General features: G+C 43.7%; 1 protein-coding gene across 4 annotated transcripts in view; it reads left to right on the top strand.

The window, feature by feature from the left end:
* Positions 1 to 1437: 1437 nt before the first annotated feature.
* Gmcl1 (germ cell-less 1, spermatogenesis associated) overlaps positions 1438 to 16817 on the top strand; it is a 39292-nt gene continuing 23912 nt past the window's right edge. For 2 of the 4 annotated variants that reach the window (NM_001033931.2, NM_001010956.3), the window contains exons 1-4: positions 1448 to 1911; positions 9266 to 9389; positions 12799 to 12895; positions 13953 to 14050. In NM_001033931.2, the coding sequence (NP_001029103.1) occupies positions 1658 to 1911; positions 9266 to 9389; positions 12799 to 12895; positions 13953 to 14050 (573 nt within the window). In that variant the 5' untranslated portion in view covers positions 1448 to 1657. Of the gene's footprint in view, positions 1912 to 9265; positions 9390 to 12798; positions 12896 to 13952; positions 14051 to 16817 lie in introns of all 4 variants that reach the window. The other 2 variants (XR_010065645.1, XM_006236832.5) reach the window with 2 other exon arrangements.

Genomic DNA, 16817 nt, shown 5'->3' with positions numbered 1-16817 from the left:
GCCAGCATATCCCTCTGCAGCCACCATTCCCTTCCTCCGACTTCAACCTGCCTCAGCCACATGCTCTCAGAACTTCTCTGGCATGAATAAACTCAATTCCTCAGTGGCCTGCAAAGGACATTACTGCCAAAGGGGAGTGCAAATGGTGGGTTGATGCAGTCAGTTCCAGGAAGGAAAAAACTGGCAAGAACTCATAAAGTTCAGAACTTCTCAGAAAGTCTGTTTTTGGGATCTGCTTGATGAAGCTTTTGCACATAGCGTTCATGAAAGAGCATCAACGTAGAAACAACTGAAGCCCCTCAGTGAGAGGGTGATGCATCTAACAGTGAGTGGTGACAATAACTAGAGATTTCATTCAAAGTATAATTTTAGGAGAGGAGAAAGGTTCTAAATCATAGGTTTGGGATGGTCAATGGTTCCATTTAAATTATATGTCTGAATGTGTAGCAGAAAAGCATGCTTATGAGTATGCGTGTAAAGACACATATAGAAATGGCACAGAGAGGGAGAGGATGGAAACAGGGTTAGTACACAAGGGTTTTCTCATTCCCCACTATATATCAATGAAGCTAAAGGGGCGAGGAGAGTGAATCAAAATTAAGTATGATAAAATTCCAAGCCAATATGGGTTCATAGGCATTTGTATTGTTCTGTTTGAAACACTCCATTATAAACATTTTACTTTGAAAAGTATAGAAGGCAGGTATGGTATTTCAATGCCTTAACTCCTAGTACTCAGAGGCTGAGACAGGCACACTTCTGACTTAGAGTTCCAGGGCAGCCTGGGCTTCAGAGTGACACTCTTCCTTGAAAAATTAAAAAAAAATCGAGGGCTAGGGATGTAGCTTAGTTGGTAGAATGCTTGCTTAGCAGGAAGCCTTGTGTTGGATACCCAGCATTTCAGGTCCAAGAAGTTGATGTGACACATGCCTGTAACCCCAGTTTTCAAAGGGTAAACACAGGAAATCAGAAGTTCAAGATCAACCTCTACAGTGAGTCGAAGGTCAGTTTGTAGTATGAGACACTGACACGATAAAATAATTAAACCAAAACAAAGCACCAGAAGGCCAGGACCTGGAGGCTGGCTGAGACTCCAGACTGAACCCTGTCAACACAGCTGGGTGATGGGCATCTATCCAGGCCAGTCGGGTTCCACAGCCCGGAAGGGAAGCAAAGGCCATGATGACAAGTCCGTTCTCTCTTTAACCGCACAGGGATGGATAAGACCCCGGAATCTTACGGGAAGAACTAACGACAGAGATTCCCAGATCGCTTAAGCACAGGCACACGGTGCCCACGCCCCTCAGCTAACGCCGGAACCGCGGAAGTAATGCACGCCCTGCGGCTGTTTTCTGCCTAGCTGTGCTAGCAGCCTGCGCATGCGCAACCGGCAGCGCAAGCTCTTTCCTCTGTCAGCAGCCCCGCCCCTTCCGGAGGCTCGCCGTACGCCTGCGCCCTGCGGCGCGCGCTTTGTTGGGAGAACGAGGGGGCGAGGTCTTGAGAAGCCGGTCGGCTAAGGCGCGACGGGCGGGGCTGAGGATGGAGGTGACTGCGTTCGCGGCGACGGTTGGGGCTGCGCGCGAGGCGGCGGCAGAGTAGGCGGTGGAGCGACAGGTATGGCGTGGCGGCCCCTCAGTGCTCCCTAGGCGCCGGAGCCATGGGCGCTCTGAGCAGCCGGGTCCTGCGGCCCGCGGGGCGCACAGAGCAGCCCGAACCCACGCCCGGTGCTGGGGGCTCGGCCCGCAGATCGGACGCGGGCGAAGATGCGGCCCACGGCTTCTGTTACTGTCCCGGCGGCCGCAAGCGCAAGCGCAGCAGCGGCACTTTCTGCTACTGTCACCCCGAGTCAGAGACAGACGAAGACGAGGACGAGGGCGACGAGCAGCAGAGGCTGCTGAACACGCCGCGCAGGTACGGAGCATCCCGCACCTGGGGGGCCTGACGGGAGAGTGCGGGGTTGCCGCACGGGGAGGGTCGGTGCGGGAGGTGAGCGCGCGCGGAGTAGAAGGGAGCTGGGCGTTTGCAGGCGGACCTGGGTCGGTGAGGAAGCTGGCGGGTGCCGGGCAGACCTGGGGTCAGTGCGGGAGCTGAGCATTAGCAGACAGACCTGGGTTAATGCAGGAGCTAGCGCTGCTGGGTGGACCTGGATCAGTGCGGAAACTGAAAAGCCTAGGGTTCTGCACATTAAACAGAAGCTTCGTGAGTGTCAGAGTCTCAACCTGAGCCTAAAAGGACTAGCCAGAGCTTCCGCGCCCCTTGCGTAGCAGGCATTTGCTTTCTGAGTAGGGTAGCCACGGGAAAACTTAGTGTGCATCACTAGCTTTAAATCAGTAAAGAAAGAAGCATAAGTAGTGCCAGAGATGGACATCTCTCTGTGTTGTCGCTAGATGGACCAGTGATGAAGATTGACAGTTACATACATTCACTCAATTAAGAGCAAAGTCTGCTTGTTGAGGTGGGCTGCGATCTGTGTAGATTGCATAAGATTTTTTGAGGGAAGAGTTGAAGAAAATCATTGCTTGTGATATAGATGTGGGGTGTACCAGAATATACTTTCATGTAAAGAATCTGCTTGCTCTTTTTTCTCTTTTTAAGATCATTGTTAGAGTCACACAGATGTAATTTTTCAATGAATTTTTTAAAAAGGATCTGCTCAATATTTTGCTACAGGGACATTGCATTTTTGTTGATAAAAAAAAGTGTAGGTGCTAGAAGTAGAGCTCAGTGGAAGAACTAACATGTAAATATCTTAGGTTAAAAACTAGATTAATATAACCTTTGATTAGGGTCTTATGTGTGATTATATTCCAAGATGGATGTTCTAATGTGCTCCAATTCCGAATTCCTATCTATATTCTGCACTTAATATACTCATTTTGATACATAAAGTGGAAATATTACTGTAACCTCAAAGAGTTCCACAGAATGTATTATAATTAGCAAGGTATTATAATCCTGTAATATCTACACTGGTGGCTGAGACAAGAGAATCAAGTTGGAGGTCAGCCTGGGCCACAAAGTGAGTTAAAGGCCATCCTGAGCTATCTACAGAGACCCTGGAGAGAAGAGGAAGGAGGGGCTGGGAGTATTGAGACTATCATAACCTGAGAGTGAACACAAGTGTGTTGGCTGCCCCTCCCCTTTTTACAATATTTATTTTTATTTATGAGTATGTCTGTATGTGGGTTTGTGTACATTTCTGCAGTGTCTGGAGCTGGAGTTACATGGGTGTTGTGAACTCCCTAATATGGGTGTTGGGAAATGTATTTGGGTCCTTTGTAAGAGTAGTATGTGCTCTTTATCACTGAGACACCTCTCTAGGCCCATAGTGCCTGTCTTTTGTGCCTTCAGTATTAGAACTCTTCCATGAACAGGCCCTTATGTCATAAGGCATGCATCCTTCTTCAGCCTTAGTGGCTTAGCCACTCCCACTTTCTTTTGGTAATTGTTTGATGTACCTTTTCAATACCCTTTCCAACCATATCCCATCAACCAACCATCCCTCAGACTTCCCCTCCCATATCCCAGGGCCTTTTCCAAGTTCTACAGAAGCAGTTTACCACTAAGCTGTGTCTTTTCACCAGCAGTACCGTCTTTTCACTTTTTGCATATGCACACATGCACAGATGTGCTTGCATGCAGAGGCCAGAGATCAACAGTGGGTCTTTCTATATTTCTCTCCATCTTACCTTTTTAAAACTGGAGGGTTCTGATTGGCTAATCTAGCCAGCCAGCAAGGTCCAAGTATCTGCTTCCTGTTTCTGCCCCTCCACCTGCCCCAATAGGATTACAGATACTAGCAACCCCACCTGGCTTTTTTTGGGTGTTTGTTTGTTCTTGCATTTAACTTTCTACTTGAAAAGCACTTTGACAATAATCTGCCTAGCCTTTGTTTGTGTCTTTATGTTTAAGGTAAGTATATATACAGCATATAGTTAAGTCTTGCTTTTCTTTAATCCAACAAGACAGTCTGTGCCTTTTGATTAGTATGTAGGCCATGAATATTTAATATAATTTTTTAAATATATGGCAGGGAACATTTAAAAAAGAAAAACAATTATTTTAGCAAGGAAATTTTAACATAAATCATACCAACAAAGAACTGTCAAAGACAAAATATAATGATAAGAGATCTTTAAAAAAACAAAAAAAGTACAGGAATAGATCAGGCATTGTGGCACATAGCTATAATCCCAGCACTCAGGAGGCTGGGACAGGAGACTAACAGGTTCAAGGACAGCCTAGGTTATGTGCTTCCAGTTGAACTGTTTCTGTTTGTATTGTTTCTGTCGTATATAACTATTTACATAAATATCGACATTTATCTATGTTTGAGAGAGGCCTCTGCTACAGTTCATGTGCAGCAATCACAGACAGCCTGAGGGAGTTTTCTCCTTGCACCATGTGGGTTTTAGGGTTTGAACTTAAGTCTTCAGGTTTGGTGGATAAGGCCTTCACCTGCGAGCCATCTCACCTACACCACCCCCTTCATTGTCTCACTGTGCATCTCTGGATGGCCTGGAACTCCCAAAGATATTTCTGCCTTTTATCTTCCTCCCTAGTACTGGACTTGAAGTCAGTGCCCCCCTTTTAAAAGCTTCTTATTGTCCTAGAGTTTCTAGCTTCCTTTTTATTTATTTTTTTATTTTTGCTTCCATTGATAAAATAATATCCTTTCATCATATCTTGAACTTTTTCTCAATTACCCTAGCATAGAACCTGCTTCGAACCCTAGACCACCTACATAGTCCTGCCCTCTTACTCCAGTCTAGGTCTCCTACTTCTAAGGATTATTACTGAGACTTTGACCCCATCTCTGAGTAGACTCTGGTTTTCAATAACTTCTCTCCTTTTATTTCTCGGAGAACTGCATCATCAAGTATTTTTTCATGAAAGGGTGGAAAAGGGTGATATAAATGTAGTCTCAGTTTATTCTTCCTCTAACTGATTATGGTACTTAATATGACTTTCCATATCTTTAAACATCTATTCTTTTTTATAGTTTTTATTTTTTAATTTAAAATATAATTACATCATTTCCCCCTTTTTAACCTTTCCCCTGTATCCGTCTATCCCTGCTGTCTATCAGATTCAAGGCCCAATGACATTTCCCTCTTCCAGGTTAGTATGTACTTGGTGTCATCCACTTCAGATCTTGTTTAGGTTGCTATGGTGGTGAGACTTTATCTTTGTAGCTTCCCTGATGTTTCTAGGATGTGAAAATCTCTCAGCAAACTTTCTATTCTTCTAGCTCTTACAATCTTTCTGCTCCCTCTTCCTCTTGTGTCCACATTGAGCCTTAGGTGCAGAACTTGTGTTGTCAATAATCATCTACTCTTTATTAAAAGTATTGTATTTTTATTTGATGTGTGTGCATGTGTGTACACTATTGATTCTCCTATTCCACCATGAATGTTCCAGGCACCAAACTTGGGCCCTTAGTGTTGGCAACAGGAACCTTTACCTACCGAGCCTTTAATGATACTGGTCCATTGTCCTCTGGCCTAAGCATGATTGAAGGCTTTGGTCCTGGTCTAATTCTGTTTTCTTTTTGAGTGACCATTTTTTTTTCCTCTGAAGTTTTGAAAGTTTTTTCTTTTGTATTTTAATGGGAGTCTTTTGACAGCTTGGTAATTAGTGAATCCTGACAATCCAGAGACTCAAATGCTTGTTTCTAAATAGCTCTTTTTTGTTCTGAGTAATCCTTTGCTACTGTGCCCCATTATCATTCTATAAGCACAGTCATTTGAGAGTTCCAAGCATATGAATATATATTTTAAAAAACTCTGATTTCCCTGGGTTCTAAGTTTCCCCTTGTACTCTTGTTCACTCGTTTCCTTAGCTTTTGTGTTTAATAGTATTTCTAGTTAGTTTCAGCTGTCAGCTTGACAGCCCAGTGCCATTAGTGAGGGAATCTGAATTGGGATACTGCCTTTATCAAATTGGCAGAAAGCATGTGGGGCATTTTCTTGATTGCTAATTGATATAGAAAAGCTATTCTTAGTTGTCAGCTATGTCTGGAATGAACTAAAGTCCGGGGCTGGGTATGTGTTTGCACCTGTGAGGGAGTAAGTCATTCGAAGTGGGAAGACCCACTTCTAATCTGGATCTTTTGAGACAAGAAGAAGATACACCCTTAATCCAGACCTTTTGAGGTGGGAAGATATACCTTTAATCTGGGCTATGTTTTCTGGGCAGCCTCTTGGATTGAACAACTACTGGATTCATAGACCTTCTGTTGGTAGACAGCCATTGTTGAACTGGCTGGACCATAACCTGTTCACTTTTCTAATGCATTTCCTGTGTGTGTGTGTGTGCGTGTGTGTGTGTGTGTGTGTGCGTGTGTGTGTGTGTGTGTGTGTGTGTGTGTGTGTGTGTGTGTGTGTTTCACCCTGTGTTTGGAATTAATGATTTATTAGTCAGGATTTTCTAGAACATCGTGGGTGTGTGTGCCTTTGCTGTATATTCTGGAGAGCCCTGAGTAGGAAAACAGATTCTGGACACAAGGTGAAACAGTAACTCCTCTTGGTTTGTTTCATGACAAGGTCTCATTTAACCCAGACTGGCTTCCAATTTGCTGTTTAGCTAAGGCTAACCTTGAACTCTTGATCTTCCTTCCTGTTTTAGGAGCAGTGAGGTTATGGGTATGCACCACTATAACCACTTTCTTTTGCTGCAGAAAAACACCAGGACAAACAGTTTAGGGATATAGTGGGTTCATTTTAGCTCAAAGTTCCAATTTACAGTCCGTCATTGCAGAGAAGTCAAGATAGAGGAACCCCAGCTAGCACATTGTATGCAGCCAAGAGCAGAGAGCAGTGAGCTAACACATGCAGACTCTGCTGGCTTCCTCCATGCTTACACAGCTTAGACACCTTTTTTAGGGAATGGTACTACCCATAATGGGTGGATCTTCCCACGTTAATTAACATAATCAAGATAAACCTCCTGGCTGGCTCATTGGGACTGGTACTCCTTTATGGAGTTGGAGAGTTGGCTCAGTGGTTAAGAGCACCCGACTGCTCTTCCAGAGGTCCTGAGTTCAATTACCAGCAATCACATGGTGGCTCACACCCATCTGTAATGGGATCTGATGCCCTCTTCTGGTGTGTCTGAAGACAGCGACAGTGTACTCCCATACATTAAGTAAATAAATAAAATACCTTTAAAAAAAAAAAAAAGATAACCCACAGACAAACCCACAGGCCAACCCAATTTAGACAATAAATCTCTCCTTGAAATTTTATCATCAAGTGAATCTAGATTGTGTCAAGTTAGCAATTAAAACTACCACATTCTGCAATTATTTTCTTTCTGGAAAGAGATTTTTAAAAGGTTTTGCTGCTGCTGCTGCTGCTGCTGTTGTTGTTGTTGTTGTTGTTGTTGTTGTTGTTGTTGTTGTTGTGTGGGTGTGTGGAGTTATAGACTTGTGAATAGCCATTTAGACGCTGGGAATCAAATCAAGGTTTTCTGAAAGAGAATCCAGTATTTTTTTTTTTTTTTTTTTTTTTTGGTTCTTTTTTTCGGAGCTGGGGACCGAACCCAGGGCCTTGCGCTTCCTAGGTAAGCGCTCTACCACTGAGCTAAATCCCCAGCCCCGAGAATCCAGTATTCTTAACCACTCATCTATCTGTCCAGCACCAGAGATTTTAAATGTTTAAACTACTAGAAAAGCTATCAGAAGTCATCAGAAAATTTAAGATAGGTTAGCTCAGACTGATGAGACTGCTCAATAGTAAAAAGCCCTTGCTCCACTATCGTGAGGAATGGAGGTCAGATCTGAATCCAGCATTCATGCAACCTAACAGATGTGCTGTGCATGCCTGACATGGCATCTCTGGGGAGAGGCATGGAGAAGACAGAGACTGGAGGATCTTGGGGGCTTTCTGGTTCCTACCTTATCATAACATATAAGCTCCAGATTTAGGGAGAGAACCTGACTTAAAGGAACAGGTGGTACCAGCTGTGGGGATGCATGTCTTTAATCCCAACATGTGGGAGGCAGAGGCAGGCGAATCTCTGTGAATTTGAGGCCAGCCTGATCTACAAAGTGAGTTTCAGGACAACCAGGGCTACACAGAGAAAGAAACCCTGTCTCAAGCAAACAGACACACAGAAGAGTAGATGGGGAGTGATAAAGGGTGACATCCACTGCCTCCTGTGACCTCTACATGCACAAAGTGTGCACCTACACATGTGTGCACATATTTACAGACACATAAGTAAATACATCTTTTGAAAATTTGTCTTTTTAAAGTAAATCAGCTCCTGCTGACCACCATGACCATACTCTTACTTACCAGATCATCTTGAGCAGAAATTGCAAACTCTTTTTTCTTAGGTAGGGCTTCATGTAGTCCAAGCTGGCCGTGAAACTGCTATTGAGCAAGGTATGGCCTTGAACTCCTGATTGTCCTTTCCATACCTCCCCAGTGCTGGGAGTTCAGACCTATTCCACTATGCCTGGTGTATATGGTGGTAAGGGGTGAGCCCAGGGATCTTGTGTATGCTGGGCAAGCACTGAGTTAGGTCCTCAACCCTGTGGGTGCCAAGCTTTTCAGTTCCTGTACTAAAATAAGTCACATGTAGAAACCACTTGCAGATGTAATAGATGATGCTCTGGGTGTTGCAGGGCTTCCATAGTTCATGGTTCTGCCCCACCAGTGCCTCTAACATACATATCCTTAGCATAGTTTTAAAAAGCTTTGATCTAGGGTTGCAAACCATTTGTGTTGTGGGGAAAACCAATGAATTTAAAACTAGTTTTAATTAGTTTAGTTTGAAGCTGAAATAAGCTTGAATCTAAGTTTTGTTTTCTGATGTTGAGGGTTGAACCAGGGCCTTATGTGTTCAAGGCAGGCACTCCTCCAACTGGATTATAGTTGAGTGGCAGTTTCCTGCAGCAACAGTGACTCTACTCTAGTAAGTGTGATCGCTAGCCTGTCTTTGTTTATTGAGCAAATAACTTAAATTGGCTTAGAACCAACAACTTATATAGGGTGTATATAGATGTCTGCCTCATCCATCAGCTAGTAAGAGCACCTAGTGTAACCTCTCTTGACATCCCTCTCCCCTCTCCCATATCTTCTCATTCACACAGTAGGGAAGCTGGACCTCACAGAAACAGGACAAAAATGAGACTTACTGGTGTATGAAAAACCGGTGAAATGTTGCATGCTTTAATATGCTGGCATTGGACAGGGCCTGGTGACGCTAGTCTAGTGCTGAGCTGTTTGCTTATGTAACTTGGTGTTTTTCTTAACAGGAAAAAATTAAAGAGCACATCGAAATACATCTACCAAACGCTGTTTTTGAATGGTGAAAACAGTGACATTAAGATCTGTGCTCTAGGTGAAGAGTGGAGCTTACACAAAATCTACTTATGTCAAGTGAGTATTTCCCTGATGTCCTAGGTTGGAGAAGGAAGCCCGGGCACACTGGAGTATGTTCTGTGGTTTGTTTGGATTTCATAGTGAGCTCTCCCCTCATAGAGTATCTGCTAGGAAGAAAGATGGTGGGCACTGGGAATGAAAGCTGGCTTCTGCCTTCACAACAGATTTTTAAATTCTTTGTCATACTACCCATTACTGCCTCTTGTCAAAAGCTTGTGTTAGTGCCTTTTTGCAGGAAAGTGGAAGAATTGGAGGAAAATTTGTACTATTTAGGTTAAGGTTATTACATTTCTCTTATAACTATTTGAATACATTTCCCTCAAATGTTGCTTTGTAGAAAGTGAGTGGGGAGTTGATGTTACTCCTGTTCCTAGACAATCCAGTGGAGTTACAGAGGAGACCTGCAGATGCTGTAGCTGTCATTTAACTGATGTGTCCATTTGACTTTTCCCCCGTTGTTACTTTACCCTTCAAAATGGCTCAGAATTTTCAAAATAGAACACAATGTGGCTCTAAGAGCTCAGACTTTTTTTTCTTTTTAAAACATTTACATTTATTAGTATTACTTATTTTATGTGTGTGTCTGCACATGCTTGCCATGGTGGTGTGTCAGAGGATAACTGGAGGGAGTTGATTCTCTTTCCCTGTGGATTGTGGGAAGTCAGTTGTCAGTTGTGGCAGCAAGCACATGTACCCACCTCACACACACCCCACCCCCACTCCCGAGCCACCTCTCCCAGCCTCGGATACCTCATTCCACTCAAGTTTCATTTATTCACTGTGCTAGACCTCATGGCTCTTACCTATGGAGTTAGTGCTTCCCTCATTGTCAGAGAATAATGGGAGCAAAGACAATAGAGCTAAATTGTTCCAGAGATGTTTAAAAAGTATTTTTTCTTTCACACTTAATTAGATTTTTTGACTTATTTTTATTTTCACTATTTAAAATTGATGTGTTTATATGTAAGTCTGTGTGTGGGTTTATTCAATTGAGAACAGTGCCTGTGGAGGGCGTCAGATCTCCCGAGGCTGGATTTTGAGGTGGTTGTGAGTTGCCTGAGTGGATGCAGGGAAATGACTCCAGTCCTCAAAAAGGGCAGCAAGTTCTTGTAACTGCTGAACCATCTCTCCAGCCCCTCCTCCCACATTTTAATCAAAACTTTTAAAAGTTTATCTTTGAACAAATTTATTTGAAGAATTTAGTCCTAAAAAAGATGAAATCCTTTAAAAAAAAAATCCCAAAGATTATGTAATCCAAGGTGTACATCAGAATACCAACACCAACTGTAGCTGTCTTTTGAACCCCTAAAAGAAAAAGCACAACCTCTTACTAACTTAAAGAATGTCTTCTGTGAAACCTGGTTGATTATTATTAAAGTCTCACAATCCATGACAGTACCTTCAGACAGAACCATTGTCTGCATCCTAGCTGTGGGCCATGAACAGCTGACCCCCTGTATCTGCAGTTCCACAACTTGAGATGTAACAACTCTGTGTTACAAATATTTGAAAAAAAGGCAGTTGTATCTGTTCTGACCATGTAGGGCTTTTGTCATCTGCTCAGCCAGAATGTGGCAATTACACAGCATCTACGTGGTAGGCACTACCAGTGACCTACAGGAGACTTGAGTGTGTGAGCCCATGCACAGTCAGAGCAGAGCTGAGGTCCTTGAGCATCTGACTTAGTGTTGACTGAAGTAAAAACTTAAGGGTTCTTTGGAAAGTCAGTTGTGTTATGGTGTTGCTTGGGGGGAAACATGTAAAAAAGTGTTTTCCTGAAACAAACACAAGTAAAAGAATGTTTTACTAAACCAGACACAAGTAAAAGGCTAAGGCACTCGTGAAAGAATGTTTTGATGAAGTAAACACAGGCAACAAGATGTCTCACTAAAGCAAGCATGTAAAAGCTACATGATAAAAGATTCTTTGCTAATGACACACATGTATTGCTTTCATATGTTGTTGAGCTGCATTTGTCAGTACTCCATGGAGAGAAAATATACCAAAAAACTGGTGGTGTGCAGCAGCTTCTTGACGAGTCGGTGGAGCAGGCTGATTGGCAGAGTGATGTCAGCTGAGACAGGTGCACGTGGAGGTTTGCTCAGACTCAGATGCTGAGGCAAGACCTGTGGAGGGCATGCAGTGTTTGGAGGGAGTATGAAGACGCAGTCGATGGCGCGGTGCCGGCTGGTGGAGCCAGCTCTGCAGCTGCTCTTGGTCTTGGTGTTCAGTGATCTTGAGTTTGTTGAGAGAGACACAGCTGAGAGCCTCTCCTGCTGTCCTTGGTGGTCCAGATTCCTCCAGCCGACTCACGCCAATTTACTGAGACCTGGCTGTCTCTGCTAGGTTGTGTCACTGCTGCTGCTAGCCCGACGCTACCGAGCCAGACTACTGGTATATCCATGAAGTGTTTGGGTTGGATTGAGATGCTGCTGCTGACTGTGAACTGAACTGCTAATTTTCAGACAATGTGGATGAGATTTGCTACAAAGCACCTTTCTAAACAGGTGCACTTCCCCTGTAGCCTTTCTTCCCCACTACCTCTGGTGGGTCGGGGGGTAGAAAGAAGGTTAAAGCATTTAAAAACCGTCATTAAAAGTAAAATTTAAGCCAACAGTTGACTGTATCTTGGAGCCATAGAGCAAACAGATGAGCATAAATACTGAGGGCTGATATCCTATTTTAATTTATATGTTTGTGATATGAAATGGAACTTTATTTTTTTTTTTTCGGAGCTGGGGACCGAACCCAGGGCCTTGTGCTTGCTAGGCAAGCGCTCTACCACTGAGCTAAATCCCCAACCCCGAAATGGAACTTTTAATTAGCTAATACGTGATGCGTCCTAAAGTACTGCAGTGCTGATTCAAGGAATGACTGTGGCAGGGAGCAAGAGATTTCTATCGTGCTGGGGTTCGGAATCCTTTGTGGGCACATACAGTTAAACCGTGGGTCTCAGATTTCTTTGGAGTACCCCCTTTTAGGTTCAGTATGAGAGTTCTCCGGGTCCTTACTTGCTACTGAGGCCACAGGAGAGAGTCGGTGGTTTGAGGAGGGCTTGATCCGTGACTCTCCTGAGTACAGAAGCAGTCCGTGTGCATGCTGTCGTGCTTGTGTACCTCAGGGACTGCTCTGCCTGCTGAGAGGCCGCCCAGGTTCATAGTGATGTGGAGTCTGGATTCTGAGAGTAGTGTAAGTCCCTGCTTTAGTTTTGCAATAATATCTATCACATTGAACACTTAGTTCACTCTACCTCATAATGGCCTTATTTAACTTCTTGTTGTACAGGTTTTGAAGGTCTTTTTCTCTTGAAATGATATGTTAGATTTGTTTTGATAAAGTAGATGCTTGGAGTTAAAAATAGGAAAAAAGACAAAGTGCTGGCTAATCATTGACTTTTTTTTTCCAGTCTGGCTACTTTTCTAGTATGTTCAGTGGTTCTTGGAAAGAATCCAGCATGAATATTATTGAACTGGAGATTCCTGACCAGAACATTGATATAGAAGGTATGACCTCCATAATTACTACTTATAAAAATCGTAAAAGCATAACCTTATTGTTCTTTTGGTAAAAAGTAAATATTCTAGCCTTATAGGCCAGGGGAAAGGTTGTGTGATATACTAGAAGGTGAGTATTTCATATTAATTCTCTCCTTAGTTTATCTGTTGTGTCTCCTGTCTCCATTTAGTCCTCGGAGTTCAGTCAGTCTGCTCCTGTGTCTTTGTGAGTGTGTCAGCCTGGGATTGAAGGAGGTGGGAGAGCACAGAAAGCATGACTACTTTTTATAAAGGCTGCAGTGAGGGCCCCAGACACAGCTAAATGCTAAGAGAGCTTTCCTGCCCTGTTTAAGGCTTGCTCTCTAACACCACAAAATAAAAGTAGATGAGGAAAGGGTAAGGGATTGTGAGAACAGCTCAGTGAGCCTCCGTGCAGACAGACTCTCCTCTCCTGTTCCTCCCTACTCCTGCTGCTCATCTCCTTTGACGTGCCAAGTGGAGAAACCCAAGGCTTTCTCCAGAGGCAAAGAAGCTTGAGGTGTTTATAAAGCAAACTGAAGAATATCAATGAGAGTGGCATTGGAGGAGGAGTGGTCTTAGATGTGAGGACTGGGGTGTGAGCAGGCACAGAGGTGGTCAGAAGTTAAACACACACCTTAGTGGCATGGGGCCACAGGTCTGTAATTCTGGCCCTGAGGAGGCTGAGGCAAGAGGATGCTGTGAATTGGAGACCTGCCTGATCTACATAGTGAGAGCCTTACCCACTCCTAAAGAAGTATCATCATAGAGTGATGGGCTGTGCACCTATACTTAGAGTTGATGTACTCAGCAGTTCTGACGCAGCTCTGTTCCAGGATGCCTTAATTCTAACCCCTGACTCTGTCAAGATTAGACAGAGAAAATGTGGCTGGAGTTGGCAGAATCCTTTCCAGCAAGCAAGGTTATGTATCAGTACCATCAGTAACCATGGCTGCCATGTTAGTTCCTGATGCTTCTCCAGGGGCAGGCTAACGTCCTTCTTGCTTCTGCAGGCAGCATTTCACTCTGTGTGCACTTTTGCTTTCAGCACTGCAGGTTGCATTTGGATCACTGTATCGAGATGACGTCTTAATAAAGCCCAGCAGGGTTGTCGCCATTTTGGCAGCAGCTTGCATGCTGCAGTTGGTAAGTATGCCACCACTCACCAGTGTCGTGGTGCCTGGGGCTCTGTGCACACCTCCAAAACAGAAGTGACATTCCGCTTCAGGGACCTTTAAACAAAATGTATAGACATGCCATTTGTTAGAAATTGTTGAAAATGCTTGACCAAAAGCTGTTGTTTAGATTGAGAGGCTTTGAACCCCGTGTGAAGTGGATGGGAGCTGTTTCTTCCTTGGTGTGCTGACACTTGGGAGTGTTCGCTTGCCCGCACACATTCCTCCGCAGAGTTCTGTCCATTGGTGGCATCACTGTTAAGCAGATGGTATATGATCACAGTTCATTGAAAAAGAAATTGTTGGTTATTTTAAGCTTCCTAATTATGATGTCATCCCATGTAAACGATGTGCATCCTTCAGTAGCTGTATGCTGAGCACATTGTGCCATATGTAAGACTTGGCATAAGAGCCAAAGAGGACGAAGATGTAGTCCCTAAGCGTGGATGATCTGTGCGTACCTCCAGGGAGATAAGTAAAACCAAAGGTGCAGACAGGTACCCAGTGCTAAGAGTACAGCATCAATCCCATGTGGGGTCCTAATAAACTTGGGAAGACAGCAAGGGCCAGTTCAGCCTCGCGTCCTCACTCTATTACCAGATGGAGTTTGAAGTGTGCTTACCTTGAACTGTGTGGAAAGGTGCAAAATAGCATTTCTGACCAGGAACAGGATAGAAGATAGAGAAGTGAGGGAGACTAAGTTTATACTACTAATATAAGGACTGGCAAGGTGACTGAGCCTATAAAGGTGCTGGCCATCGAGACTGACAATTTGAGTTTCATCCTCAGGACACACACAGTCAAAGGAGAGAACTGACTCCTCCAGGTTGTCCTTTGGTCAATACAAGCATGCTATGATGTTGTACAACATGAACAAATAAACATTTAAAAAATCCAGGTGTGGTAGTGCATGTTTTAATCCCAGCAGCACTCAGGAAGCAGAAGCAGGCAAATCTCTAAGGTCAAGATCAGCCTGGTGACGTACAGGCCAGCCAGAGTTACATGGTAAAATCCTATCTCAAGAAACAAAACAAAAGTAAAAAAGGTTAGAAAGAAAGAGGCCAAAATCAGCAAATGAAGGCTTCTCTGTACATTATAAAGTTTAACTTTACCTGTGAGCACCTTCAGAAGATTTTAATCAGGGAAAGACAGCCTCTAATTTAGGGGGCTGAGGGGTGCAGCTCTGTTGTGGAATGCTCACCTGCATGTGCAGGGCTGTGGGTTTGATTCACACCAGAACAGTGGAAGACTGTTTCACGAACAACAGTGAAGAAAAGAAGTGTGTTAGAGGTACAAGTGTACTGCGGTTGTCCAGATGCCACCTAGATGAAGGTAGCAGTAATGACCACAGAGAGGAAGATGGGGTCACAGCCTGGGGCAGTGCGGGTGAGGTGTAGGAAGAGAAGGGTCTAGAAGTGAGGTAGGTTTATAAACCACCAAGTCAGTACTATGGCTTAGTTGACGCTCATGTGGTCTGACGTGCTGATCTGTCTAAATCTAAGGTGCTAGTTATAGCTTGTTGATTATCCTGGCTGAGTTATGTTTTCAAATATTTTTATCTTTATAATACTTACTTTGCATATCTTTCTTTTCTTTTCTTTTTTTTTTTTTTTTTTTTGGTTCTTTTTTTTGGAGCTGGGGACCGAGCATATCTTTATTTTCTAACTTTGGTCCTTTTGGTTTTGTTCTAAACCTGCATTGTGCCTTATTTTTATAACTTACTAATTCTAATTTAATAATATAGTTGCATGATAATTTCAGAAACTTGAGTGAAAAAGTGACAGTGTTCTTTCTGTAGATAGAAGCTGGTTTATTTGACACCTATATTCATATTTTAGATTAAATTTTTAAAAACTTTTTATTGGTTCTTTGTGAATTTCACATCATGTACCCTAATCCCACTCATCTCCCTATTCCCCGGTACCTACCTTAAACCCTTGCAGCCTTCCCCACAAAAGAAAAAAATCTCATTGTGGAAGCCACAGTATGCCACAGTGTGACCCATGGTACACCCTTTTGTCCACACAGCTTTACTTGCAGATGTTCTTTTCAGTGAGTCAGTGGTCTGCTGTCTGCTTCAGTGCCTCTTGTCTTCTGCTACACTCTCAATACTGGATCCTCATTGGAGGCTCCTCTTGGATATCCTATGTCATGGAGATCTGTTGTCCCACATCCACACTGCTCTGGCTAGCCCATCCAACACTGCAGTAAGGGCCAGAGCCAGCTCTCATGCTCTCAGGTCCTACTCACCCATGCAATCAGGGCCAACTCTACCATCCCTCCCAGAGGAGGTGCAAGGCCCGCTGTCCCAAAAATGAGGGACAGGACCAGTTCTCCCGTCCTTCTACTCTAATGACCCTGGGGCCAGCTCTCTTGCCTGCCAAGAGGGGAGGGGAGAAGGGCATTAGATTAAAATTTTAATGTTATTTAAAACTCATACCTGTTCAGAGGCATCTGTGGGGTACTGGTGGTGCTTTAACCCTTACTGAGCACTGTTCATGCATCCATAGTATTCCTTTGTCTCATCACTTGATCAGATGACTGTATAAAGAATTCTTAGTTCAGTAAGAACAGGAAAGACAAGTGCTGTTGAAGAAATTGGTAAAAGTCCAGAGTGGAAAACAGAATATGAGACTTGCAGCATCTCTCCTTGGTGCCTCCCCTGCCCAGTTCACTCTCAGCTCCAGATGGTCCGTGGGCTACTTGCTGGATTCTTTTCTCAACATTTTTATTGAACC

Source organism: Rattus norvegicus, chromosome 4, assembly GCF_036323735.1.
Source record: "Rattus norvegicus strain BN/NHsdMcwi chromosome 4, GRCr8, whole genome shotgun sequence".
In the NCBI taxonomy this organism is placed as follows: domain Eukaryota; kingdom Metazoa; phylum Chordata; class Mammalia; order Rodentia; family Muridae; genus Rattus; species Rattus norvegicus.
The sequence above is the reverse complement of the archived record's forward strand: the minus strand, read 5'-3'. Positions and strand labels throughout refer to the sequence as shown.